At 31.0% G+C, this 13,567-nt stretch overlaps 1 protein-coding gene across 2 annotated transcripts in view; it reads left to right on the plus strand.

The window, feature by feature from the left end:
* Positions 1-248: 248 nt before the first annotated feature.
* LOC121370800 (synaptonemal complex protein 1-like) overlaps positions 249-13,567 on the plus strand; it is a 29,291-nt gene continuing 15,972 nt past the window's right edge. The window contains exons 1-15 of one of the 2 annotated variants that reach the window (XM_041496275.1): positions 249-440; positions 1,781-1,886; positions 2,632-2,680; positions 4,273-4,427; positions 4,813-4,878; positions 6,013-6,080; positions 6,549-6,622; positions 7,326-7,384; positions 8,202-8,271; positions 8,896-8,969; positions 9,875-9,983; positions 10,881-10,975; positions 12,062-12,246; positions 12,886-12,953; positions 13,345-13,406. In XM_041496275.1, coding sequence (XP_041352209.1) covers positions 1,782-1,886; positions 2,632-2,680; positions 4,273-4,427; positions 4,813-4,878; positions 6,013-6,080; positions 6,549-6,622; positions 7,326-7,384; positions 8,202-8,271; positions 8,896-8,969; positions 9,875-9,983; positions 10,881-10,975; positions 12,062-12,246; positions 12,886-12,953; positions 13,345-13,406 — 1,239 coding nt within the window. In that variant the 5' untranslated portion in view covers positions 249-440; position 1,781. Of the gene's footprint in view, positions 441-725; positions 1,006-1,780; positions 1,887-2,631; positions 2,681-4,272; positions 4,428-4,812; positions 4,879-6,012; positions 6,081-6,548; positions 6,623-7,325; positions 7,385-8,201; positions 8,272-8,895; positions 8,970-9,874; positions 9,984-10,880; positions 10,976-12,061; positions 12,247-12,885; positions 12,954-13,344; positions 13,407-13,567 lie in introns of those variants that run through there. The other variant, XM_041496274.1, reaches the window with a different exon arrangement.

Genomic DNA, 13,567 nt, shown 5'->3' on the forward strand with positions numbered 1-13,567 from the left:
ATTATTATTATTATATATAAAACATCTACAGGGGTTATTGTTTTTTTTTGTTTTTTTTATATCTTGGTCAGTATGTTTACAAACTGCATATTAATAATAAAACATTTTGTTATTTCCAAAACAGTTTAATGTTTTTTTTAATTATAATAATAAATTAAAAACACCTTTTATGGGTATTAACTAACGTAAATGTCCGATGGTGTCCGAATGACATAAGCTGATTAAAGTAGTACGAGTGATCTCCCTTTAGACGATTGCAAGAACAGACGATGCTTTCACAATTTAACTTATTTTATTTATTGGGTTCTGTTCTTTACTTGTTATAAGTTGTTAATTGTTTGTTTGTTTTTAAGAACATGATTTACCGAATTATCATTTGCTAAATAGTATAAGTGTAAAGTGTATAATCGTGACCGACGTTCCTGTGCAGTTTGACAGTGGTTAGCAATAGCAGACGACAGTTCGCTGAATTTCGTTTTTAACATTTGCATTCGATTGTTTATTATTTGCACAATGTTTTTTTCGTCGTCTATAATTGATTATGAGGAATATTTTATGTTTTTTGTAGATATATAATTCATATAATTATATTTATATATTTGACAAGGAATGACTGAAAGTGTGTGTAGTGGATTATGATCATCATGCCAGGTTTTTAAAATTGGGGTGGGGTATCTTTATGAACTAGGGGTGGGGTGGAATACAATATGTCATTGTTTGAAATCGTTAAAAGTGCAATATCTAGTATATTTTAATGTTTAATAATAGTAATAATAAAAAATTAAAAAAACAACAACATCCAGTTCAGACCACGAATTTGGCAAATTAAAGGGCATAACCAGTAGGGGGGACCACCTGCACTGGTAGGTGCAAGGAAGCACCAGCAGTCTGACCGTAACCGGTAACAGGTGCAGGGTGGTTTGGTGCTGTGGAATTTGGAATGTCCCATAGCCAAAGAGAAATGGTGCGCATTTTTATGAAGGAAGTTAGGTGCAATTTTGAAAGGTCTGTCAAAGGTAAAAAGGGAGCTAAAGATAGTTTTGAAATTTAGTATGCTAAGAGTAGCTCATTAAGTGGACCTAGCTGGTGTTTAGGTGTCTCCCTAGGTTGCCCATAGGGGCCCTTAGATGGGCCTGATCTGTTGAGATCGTGGCATGACAACCCAGGGGAGACTCGTAGCTCATTTGTTACTGGCAGTGGTAGTAGGTGAAGTGTTCTGATTGAGCATCGAATATAATGTTCAAGTTTTCCAAAAATAAAACCTGTCTATAATTTGATCAGTAGTAATAGAAAGGAGCAAGGGATGGACACATTCATGCTTGTTACCTTGGGATGAAAATAATATGCTATTTTATTCCAAAATAAACAGTTTTATTATTTTGTAATAAAACATTCAGTAGTCACGCTTGAATATGTCGACCAATTAGTAATACCAGTATGCAAAATAAAGCATGGCCAGTTTAGCCTTGAGGATCTGTTTAGTTTTCAGAGTATTAAGGTATATATGCGTAGGGCAGTGCTTTCAGGACATAAAACTTCGGAACTGTTTAATAGTACATGTACATAGTGATGAGATGTTTAATGTTGCATCAAAGCAGATGACAATATCTGCTCATGATAACAAGGCACAAACTGATTATAAGGCCATTCTTTAAAAATATGGATGTCATTTGGTAGTGAATTAATAAGAAAGTGCATGGTAAAAATTTATACTTTGTAAAAAAAAGAAACAGACCGTGCTCTTTGGTCATATTTTATTTGCGTCTGTTTTGAATTCTAGAATGACAGATTTACAGAAAATGTTGCCGTTACATCAAAGAGAAAAGCAGCAACCTGTGTTTAAGCCTTTATCCAACAATGAAAACACACATGCATTTATTTTGGAAGTAAGTTATTATTACTATTAATTTTAGACAAATAGACAATGAAAAATAATAACATTCCTTGCCCACTCCTTCAAAACCCCAAAACAACTGGAATAACAAATTAATAACACAGTGTTTGACATTAAATGGCAATTACAGCGCCTTTTTTTTTTTTTTAAATAAAAATTTAGCAGACCAAAAGAAATGTGGCCTATGATATAATATGCTGCCATTGTGTGTAAACAGTGGTTGTTCAAGAAAGCTTGGTTAAAAGAAGCATGTAGAGTAAAACATACATTTGTACAAAAATGTATGTTACATTTTCTTATTTCAGGCTGAATCCATGGTAGTAATTATGGGTAGACCATGCATTTATCTACATTTTGAAATCTTTTTTTTCTTACTAATAAATTTAATTTTTGGGTTGTATTTTTAACAGGCATATACTCATCATACAGTGAAAGATATAATCTACTTTGGGTGGAAAGCTGTTTTCATCTAACTTTGATAGTCTCTTTAATATTTCTTTCTAAAATGATTACCATTAGTAAATGATTTCTAACATAGTTTCCATTAGTAAATAACTATAAGAATATGTTCTAAAAGCCTTCATAACTACTCATTATTGTGTAAAGCAATTACTGCACTCTACTACCACAATGTGATACTAATGCAAACAAATTAAAATATTCTTTGATTTTAGACATTAATTACTATTCGTGGTTAATAGATTACATTACAATAATTATTCATATATTTTATTTAGACTACGCCTAGAGTCAAGATGCCAACTACTTCCTTGTCAAGAAACCATGGTAAGGAAACAAAAAAATTGTTAAATTGAGCATCTTTTTGTAAATATTTTGAGTGAACAAGTTAAATGTAATTTTTGGCCTAAAATATGATAATGTAACTAAGAAATGTTTTGTCAAAATTATGAAATGACAAGCAAATTACATGCTGCACAAACAACAGTTACATACATTTGAACTTACAGTGAAACCTCAAACATAATTATAAAATATGCTTTTATGTCCAGGTAGCCTATAAGGTAAAGCATATACAGGGCAAAAAATTGTCACTGTTTTTGGAAGAAAATAAACATGCATTGCCGGTATGAAAAAGATACAATATATCCGTGTACTTTAGTTATAAAATGCTACTTGTGTTAGCACACCACTGACATATTTACAATTTACGGTAGTTTGCAGACGTTCTCAAAGTCCTGATGTCACGATATTTGGTGCTTGAAGCACGTCACAGAACCTTTATGGGTAGTTTCTTAGAATATTATATTATATACCGATACAATTTAATGACACTGATAAAAACAAAATATGTTAAACAAATTAAAGACTAGTGTCACAAAAATCACTCTCACCGCTATTCCAAGCCATTCAGAATAAGTCGGCCATTACAGATTCTCTGCAGAGTTTGACATTTGTATAGGTTCTTTCCGACTGAATCAGGTCAATTAAAAGCAAATGCGATCTCATTCTAGCGACTGTACCTAGTGTCGGACAAAATGAGTGCTAATATTAACTTTGTGACTGTCAAAGCATACCCGTACATAGCCTCATCACGGAAGTACCTGTGCAGCTACTGTTAGATTGATTTAGTTTAAAACCCATTTTGCCTGTCACAAGAACATGTACCATGTATTACGAACATGCATCGCGGTGCGCAAGATCTCGTGCCACCGTCGCGGGGAAATCATGTTCTCTGTATTTACAGAATTTCCAATTTTTAACGAATCAAAACTAACGTTAATAAATTTCGGTTAAATTATATTGAGGTTTAAAATGTTTGACAAATATCACCTACAGATCAATATAATACTTGTTATAGTCTAACTTGAAATTGATTAAATATATATATATTTTTTAAATCTTCCCCAAAAGAAGTCAAAATCAGTTTTGACACGGTCGATTTTCGTGGGTCAGTCGGGTTAGGACAAACAAACTTCATTTTTATTTTCGCCTGGTAGCTTTTAAGTTAGTCTTAGCACGCAAAAGGTATTTGTTCCTATTTATGCTAGGAGAAAAGCTACAGAAATCGCTTGTTTGAATATCGTTACCCATTAACCTTTTCATTTGTATCTGAACTACTGAAGAAAATCATTTGTGTAAATACTATAATCACACAAACGACATTGGTTGTCTAAAAAATTAAAATATTATCGTCTGATATACTTTATATAAAGAAATGGCAGTAATATTGTTGAGAGATAATCATTATAAATGCTTGACACAATATTATTTTGTCAGTTCTGTCAAACAATATGTTTTTTAATAAAATGCTTAAAACCATTATCACACTATATAACACTGAGTATATATGCATGGCATTTTACAGTCAATTCTGTTATTGTATTGACTGTGTATTGATTTTATTATTCATATTTTAGATATTCAAATAGCCAGTACTATTCAGAGGCAAAATACAAACCAAGACCAAGCTGTAGGAACAGAGAGGCTATCATCTCTTCATGCAAAACTTCATCAAGAGGCTGATAAGATAAGGAAGTGGAAAGTTCAAACTGAAATTGATCTGAAAACTAAAGTATGTTAATTAGATTAAGTCACTTATATTTTTAAGAATTGTGTACTATAACAAATACAGAACATTATTGAGAATAATTTTATTAAATTCATTTTGCACTCTGTCATAGCAGGTTATAAATAAACCCAGATTTTAAAAATTGTTTTGCAGTTGGGAAAACTTCACCTTCAGTATTTAAGTGTGCAGAAAGAAATTATGTGAAGTCAAACTGAAGCTACATATATGAAATAGAATTTTATTTTATACATATGCAGCCATAAATTTACCTAATACATGTAGCTATAGTTATAAGTATTTGTGATTGTTTTTTCCACCTCATTGTTTGCTTATTGGGAAATTTAAATGGTCAGATATATACATTAAGAGTATGCCTTGTTTTCTCTAGGAAAAGAAAATTCAAGAAGCTTCTGGTACTATTGAAAATCTCAGAAAATCAATTTTGGAACTGCAGGTAAATAGATACTAATACATGTAGATATTGTTGCTGAAGTGATGTACATTTTTCTTTTCAACTAAACCGTGCCCAATTTCACAAAACATTGTAAGCCAAGTTTTGCACGTAAACGTAAATCTACGACTAAATCACCATTCTTATCACTACTAACAGTACAACCGATGTAGTACAAACATTTAATTTTCTTTGGTCTTTAAAATGCTCCATCCTCTATAATGATGTAAGTTCCTGCTTGAAATAGATGCCAAACACGTGTAAACCTATAACCTGAATAATTGCTAGTCGCAGACGTAAACTTACGATGTTTTATGAAATAGGCTCCTGACCTCTAACCAATGGCATTTCCCCTTATTCCGAAGGACTGGTTCAAATATCCCAACAGCCAGTGAAATGGCTAAACCTTTCAGTTAATCATGTGTGTCCTGTTTGGGTCACATGATACTTATTCCATCTTTATCCATGATGATCTAAGTTTTCTACAAATGTTTTTGAGGTTTTACATCCAGAATGGGTTGTAAGATGGACTGCATCTGTTGTTGTTTTTTCCACTTTAGAATGTGTTTTTCGAAATGATAGGTGATTGTTTAGACTATTCCAAATATGTCAGAAGAATACCTGTTATAGCAAGGATTGATGTGTAAGTGTTTTAATTTTTGTAGCCCAGTGGTAAAGTGCTCACTTAATACGTGGTCGGTTTGGGATCGATCCCTGTCGGTGGGCCCATTGGGCTATTTCTTGCTCCAGCCAATGCACCATGACTGGTACATCAAAGGCTGTGGTATGTGCTATCCTATCTATGGAATGGTACATATAAAAGATTCCTTGCTGCTAATCGAAAAGTATAACCCATGAAGTGTCGACAGCGGGTTTCCTCCCTCAATGTGTGTGTGGTCTTTAACCATATGTCCGACAACATATAACCGTAAATAAAATGTGTTGAGTGCGTTGTTAAATAAAACGAGGAATAATGTGTGAATATATATCTGTTAAATAAAAACTTTAGCTTATTTGGACATTTAGGTGCATGTTAAACATACTGTGGCATATTATACATTACTTACTAATGTGTTTGGAATTGATCTAAACACTTTGTTAGTCAACATTTTTTGTTTATTATATTTGTACTTTTAGTTACAAAATGAGAATTTAAGCCTCAAGCTTCAAGATGAAATGAGCAACAGAGAGGTAACTTCTCAAAAGTAAGTTTCGCATTATTATTGTTGTGTTGCCGTGACATTATTTTGTAGACAGATGCACAGATAGCATCAAGATTTGTGTTTAGGTCCATTGACAAATTATAGGTCCTACACCAATGATACTTGGTTTATAGTTCTATGAATGTTCATCTCAATGCATGTTAAAATATTTTTTTAATTTAATATTGGTTTAAATTTTAATTTTTGGGGGGTTCTTTTAAAGTAACAGATTAATCATGAATTAGATTAATCATGAATTTTACATCACAAATTATTTCTTCTTATAAAATTAATTAAGACAACCATACTATATATTGCTAAATGCATACATACATAAGCACATCTTAAATTAACCAATAGCGATGGTAAACAATTTGATATTTTATCTGAGTAAATGTATCAAAAGAAGTAACCACATATATATCAATAACTAATGGATTCTTTTTTATACATATATATATATATATAAAGGATTTCAGCAACCCGTGAACTCTGCAATATTCTGAAAGATCACACTGTGAAGCTTGAAGAAAGACTGGTTCAATGTAAAGTAACATTCTCTAAATTGAATGGCTTTTGTAGTATTAAGTGTTTCTAGTATATTTAGCATTTGCATCATGCTGTTGATTTTAAATTATATTTCAATATGCAAATAAAAAGAAGAATACCAATTACTGTTATTTGTGAATGCTAAGTAAATATTAGATTTTTATTTTTAAATTAACAATCCTGAAAAGAATAAATAATCATTTTAACACTCATAGAGTTTTCACTTCTTTTGCCCCCTCCCTCACCAAATAAAAGAGAACAAGAAAAAGGTCAGTATAGGGATAGGAAAACCACATTTATGATCATTCAAAGTTAAAATTTTCTTGGGTTTGTGATGTTGCATGCTCTGCAATTGCCCAAAAATGTTCATGCACTAACTCATACACTACAACCTCAATACCTCTTTGGAAGAGCATCTTGTTTATGATTCTATACATAGCCCTTATGTGGGAGAAGTTCATGAATTAACTTTCAACTTATCATGCTTTAATATAGTTCGAAAACTGTTGAAGAGCTTTGCACTTTGCATTTGGATTTTTCTTTATCTGACCATCATCAAACTGATTCCAGCTGCACTGGTTCTTTTTGTAAATAGCTAGATTTTTTTTGATTTTTTTTTAAATGTCTAATTTATTTACAAGACATAACAAATGAAATTGTAAAGGTTTGATTTTTAAATTATATATATTATTTATGTAGGTGAAACAGAAAGGACGGAACTGAAATATGTTGGAAAGGAACATTTACAGCAGTTTGAGGTAATATTACCAAAAAGGGAAAGGATAATTAGTTAAACAACACCTCAACACATTTTAGTATCCAGCTATTTTGTATCTAAACTAGTTATTTCTACATATTATTAATATAGAGAAAGAGAGGAAACCTGCTTCTGCCATACAGTCTACAGTTGTGGGGCATACATGTACATGTAGTTGAGATTGGAAAAATAAATTCACGTATATTTTCAAAGTTCAGCTTGGGCTATTACTCGTTCTGGCCAGTGCTCCCCAAATGGTGTAACAAAGACCATGGTACATGTATGTGCTACCCTGTCTGTGGGATGGTGCATACTAAAGATCCCTTGCTACTAATGGAAACGTGGTGGGTTTCCTCTTTAAGACTATATGTCAATGTTTAATTTCCAATAGCTGATGATTAATAAATCAATGTGCTTTAGTGATGTCATCAAACAAAACAAGCTTTAACCATGTTTATCAAACAAAGACACAGTATTATTCAAATGTATTGAGTAAAGTTTGCTTACATTATGCAATGCCAGAAGAGCAATTTAATATAAACAATGAATTTTATTTGTGTGGTCTAATTAAAATAATTGGAAACTGATTTGACAAACAAAGACTTATGTAATTAGGATGTTATACATTAAGGTAATAAGTAGTATTTTGATTGCATATTTAGGAAGTTAACTTAAGATTACTATCTAGTTGCTACTTGCCATTCATGTTAGGTTTTCAGGTATGTTTATTAATGCAAATATAATTAATCTGTTTACTTTCACGTGTGATCGTGCATTTTTTATGATGTTTTGTACTGCACGATACATTTGTTTTGCAGGAACTCTCTGCCAAATTTAAGGAATTACAGATAACAGCTATTGATAACCATAACAATTTAGTCAATCAGTGTAAGTGTTTTGGTGGGGTTTTTTTATCAAATGGTCTCCCAAAATATATGTTGTATTATGTTTTTGACAATCACATATTTTTGTCCATGAAGTTCCTGAGGCAATAAAGGGTGTGCTCAAAATAAGTATGCTCAAAATAAGTAACCCCAAATTAAAACAAACATGCTAACCTGAAAGTATTTCATCTCAAAATCAATAGAAAGTTAAGCTGTAATTAGTGTAAAACTTGAAATGCATTTCTGAATATGTACATGTACAACTCTTTAAAATTATTATTAAAATTACTGCATTAAAAAGACCTCAGTGTACTAAGAACAGACAAAAACCTTTCGTGCCCAAATTAGTGAGATCTAAAACCCTGAATGTAATAGAGATGATGCAGAATTTTGTGCTAACCGTTAATATATACTGATGGAAAGAAATAATGGAAGACACAGGATTTGAGACCAAGTTTAAATCACTGCTAGTAGTAGTTATGCCTGTATACAATACAAAAACATAATGTAGGATTCACTGTGGATAAGGGTTTTGGTTTCTGTCAATATTTTCTGTTACTATTTATGTGTTCCCTTTTTTTTTTCCATCAGTATATAATAGACATCTTTTGGGGGGATTGTTTTGCAGTGCAGGTGGAAAGAGAAGACAGAAGTAAGTTAGAGGAGCAAATGGCTATGAAGCTTGGAGATGCTGAAAATCAGGTACTTTAATATACGTTATTAGCTGGTTTAGCACAGTACATGATGTGAAGTCCTTTCAGAATCATATGTATTTGTTAAAATTCTTCAATTTAAGAGGTCTTGAATTTAATATTGTTGCTCCTTTTAGATGGTATTACTTGCTTGAAAAATACTCCATTCTAAATAGATTATTACAAAAATGGAAGAAATGGATATTAAATAAATTAATAATATAATTTAATAGTGCTTCATATGTAAATAACATCCTAAGTGTAGTGTTTCACATGTAGTGTAGTGTATAATCTTATAATTCTTTCTTTACAGTAACATTGTTTAACATGTCATCAGATTTATGCAAGGCAAGAAGGATGCCATGTCTGAAACAATAAACAGCTGAACCATCACATCCATTATTAGTCCTCTAGTGGTCCAACCAGAGGGGACTATAGGTTTCATCTCCGTCTTTCCGGCTATCTGTCCGTCTGTCACACATATAGTTTTAACAATACCAATGAGATATTTCATTGCGACTTACCCATTTCTACAGAGTTATGGTCCTTGAAGTTATGAGATACAAAATATGTTTTTCCTGCCTTTTTTTTTCTTGGCAATGCATACCTCAAGATATTGAGGTGTACATCTTTATCATATTCTGTTACAGATAAAGTTTAATTTTCATGGCAATTTACAATGTTTTTGCAGAGATATGGTCCTTGAATTTAGGAGATACGAAAAAAAATTAGGCCCGGTAGGGGACATGTATTGCTTTAGCAGTACTCTTGGAATGCTTGTTAAATTTAATGAAAGTTTTAATGACAATAACAGAACATTTATCTAAGGCTTATGCTTCACAATTGAAATAGTTTGCAATTTATCTCATTATAATTTAATTTTTAATTTTTTTTTATTTGATTTATTATAAACAGCTGAAAGATCTAATGGACAAGTGTGATGAAAAAGATATTGAAATAAGAAATGTACGGACAATAATGCAGAAAAATGATGATAAAATTCATACAATGGAACAGACAGTAGGTAAAGTAATTAACTATATTTTTGTATATGTACCATGTAGGTGTGACATATTATATATTCATACTTAAAATTATGAAACCGATTAATGCTTTAACTCTAATATCTATGATTTATAAACAAAATCTATTGAAACTGTCCAAAATTGTTTTTGGTTTTTTTAATTGTGCATTAATTGAGATACATGCACATGTTTGGATTCTGTAGTCGGTTTCTCTCTTAAGTCATTCAGTATAATTAATTGTGTATTTAACCTTTAGACTACATGTACTGGATTAATTTTAGAAAAAAAACATGTTGTGTTGGTACAAGTTTATAATTTTCACTCACATATATTCACTTAAATGTTTTATTTTTGTGGTTTTTTAAATTTTTAATGATATTTTAGATCAGTTAATGTTGATTAAAATTAGGCAAAAAATTGAAAACGTTACGTTTACTTACAGGCATTTGTGGCCAGCTGTCCAGTATTTATGTCCATTTATTCCCAATAACAGTCACTGGTTTTCCGACCAGAATTGTGTTTTTTTTTAAACGAACTGTGTTGTTGGTAAAACGATCAAATTTATTATCAAATTAGCTGTCACAATCAACTATCGATCCCTGAAAATTACTGCAACGTGTGCCATTGTTGTCAAGCAAAAAACTTGCCGAAAACCACTTTTTCAACTCAAAATTCTGAAGTATTTGCCATTGACTAAAGGCACAAGAAGCTGAGTTGTCTTCCGTGTTTTCTGTTAATAATTCCGGTGAGTGTCATGTGCAAGATGACACGGAAATATGAATTGTGGAATGCACTGAATGTACAGCATGTCAACTGGCGAGACATCGGGTGAGATATCTTGCCTGCAGTAGTTAGGTTAATAATGTAATAAAAAAATTGTATGGTTTTTATTGTAGAACATTTACAGAAAAAGATTACTGAACAAGTTACTGATATTGAAGAAAAACAAAAACTATATGATGAATCTTCAACAGAGTTGGCATCTATTAAGGTAATTTATTAAAATATTTGACTTATGCATATTTCAGAATAATGGATTCCAAATAATAGATATTTTGTATACTGTAGGTAAAGCTTTAGAGAAAGAATGTAGTTTGATATAGTAAAAATATGAACACTTAGTTGATTTTTAGTCTCCTGCCGGTCCCTGAGGGGACTATAGGATTCCTTTCCGTCTGTCTACCCGTCCATCTGTCCCACATATAGTTTTCCAGATTTTATCTTTTCACAATGCCTTGAGATATTGAACTGAAATTTGTGTACATATATAGCTTTATCATGAACTGTTACAGATAAAGTTAGACTTTTATGGCAATTTACCCATTTTTCACAGTTATAGCCTTTGAACTACAGAGATATGAAATTTGTTTTCCTGACCTTTTTTTTTTGTGTGTGTAATGCCTGAATATATTAAGATGAAAATTTGTATATAGCTTTATTGTATACTGCTACCGATCAAGTTTAACTTTCATAGTGATTTACCCATTTTTCACAGAGTTTTAGAAATTTGTTTGGTCTCGTAGGGAACATGTATTGCTTTAGCAGTACGTACTCTCAGAATGCTTGTTCTAATTCATATTAATGGTAAATAGAGCTTTGTATTAGATACTGAATCTTGATAAAGCCATAGTTGCTTCATGTCAATATATGATAAATTTGTTTTAATTTTGCTGAAAATACTTTAAATTAGCATTTTAGTTCTTTGTTACGTGTTTGCATTAAAGTCCTTTTATTATTATTATTACTATTTACTTTTTTAAAGAACAAAATTTACATTAAATATGTATAAATATGTAAAATTAGTTAAATAATGTAATAAATTATATTTTTTTGTTATATGCATTGAAATGAGCATATTTAAGCAACACCAGATACGTTTTTGGTAGACAAGACATTTAATTCCATGGAATGTTTGTTGTTTTAGTGAAGTAACAATGTATTACAGTGGTACTGATACTACTGGGTTACGTGTTTTGATTTTTGTGGAAGAAAAGCAATAAAATAATATTGCATCAATACACAATGTATTCCTATCATGTATTCAGTGTGCATAATAAATAGATAAATATTTTTCCAGCAACACAGATGCAGTTTGGAAGCACAGTTGAGTAGTATCTGCCAAGAACTTTCTGAAATGAAAGAAGCTAAATTACATATAGAACAAGCTATGCTCATTGAACAGAATCAACATGAAGTAACTTTGACAGAGATTCGTAATGAAGTAGAAGTATTATCAATCACACTACAGCAAGAAAAACATAAGTATGTACTCTTGTGTCTTTGGTAAAGTGCAAATAAAAGACTTTTAGGTGGTTTCTATGTGGAAACACGCATTTTAGTTCTTTATTTTTCATTATCACTGTGATAACGCAGACAAGTAATAGTCACTGACTAACTCTTGTTAAACAGACATTCACTTCTAGCTTTCTTCCAGAAACATTTTAAAAGCTGGAGTCCATTTTTATGCATTGAAAGATGCTTGAGGCCTCATGTAAGCTTTTTATTTCTCTCTTATTGTTAACCATTGTTGTCATCCTTGGATTAGGACAGATAGAAATCATATCATCCCCATCCAGCTTCCACTTCTGCTGATTCAGATTTGAAGATATTCCACACTGGTTTTACCAGTGACACCTACATGTATCAATATAAAAGTTGATGTACATGTATTAAGGTTTTTAATTTTTTGTAAAATCAAGTTTTGCTTGTGACACATTTGTAGTTAGGTTTAGTGGGAGTAATGTTTTCTGTTTTCTTGAAATTATTTTTAGTTTTGAAACTTTCTGCATTGAAAGAAAATTACTTGTTTAGTATAAGTTAGTTTTCAAACTGTATTATGCTGTTACATGTTAAAGTATATATTGTTGCTTAATTTTATAAATATTCATGTAACCTTTGCAGAAACACAGAATATGAAAGGCAACTTTCTGAATCATCAGCTCTTTGTGAAAATTTAAAGAGTTCCCGGGGTAAGGAAAATAATAATTACAAGTACTTCCATTCAGACAGAAATATGAGTTGTTAATCTAAGGTTTATAAATGAAAATAGATAATTTAAATTTATATTTGTTGTTTTTTAATATTAACTTGAGGTCATGCATATTTCATTTGGCTCTTTAGTTACACAGATATATATGCACATGTAGGTATTATTAATGTGTGTTAAGTTTCTAGTTTTATTTAGAGCTATTATCAATAATAAATAGGTCATCTACTTAAGTACATATTTACAAAATGATACATTAATAATCTTAATTCATTTGACACCATATTATTGAATAACTCTTGTGACTATTGGTTTTCACTGATCTGTATATTTCATATTTTGAATATTAATTAATATTTGCTTTGTTTTTTCAGATATCTTGATAATTGAAAAAACTGAACTTGAGAACAAGATTGTTGACATGCAGAACAGTTTAGTAAGTATGGGTTATAACCAACAGACAACTAAAAAAAGGATGTTTTGTCAAAGAACAGCATGAAAGTTGCAGTAGAATATAAAGAAACTGTAAAAAATAACATTGTCAAATTTAGCTGACCATAAGTTAATTAAAACTTGACCTGATGTGTTTCTTTTTTT

The sequence above is a fragment of the Gigantopelta aegis genome, chromosome 4, assembly GCF_016097555.1.
Source record: "Gigantopelta aegis isolate Gae_Host chromosome 4, Gae_host_genome, whole genome shotgun sequence".
Taxonomy (NCBI): Eukaryota; Metazoa; Mollusca; class Gastropoda; order Neomphalida; family Peltospiridae; genus Gigantopelta; species Gigantopelta aegis.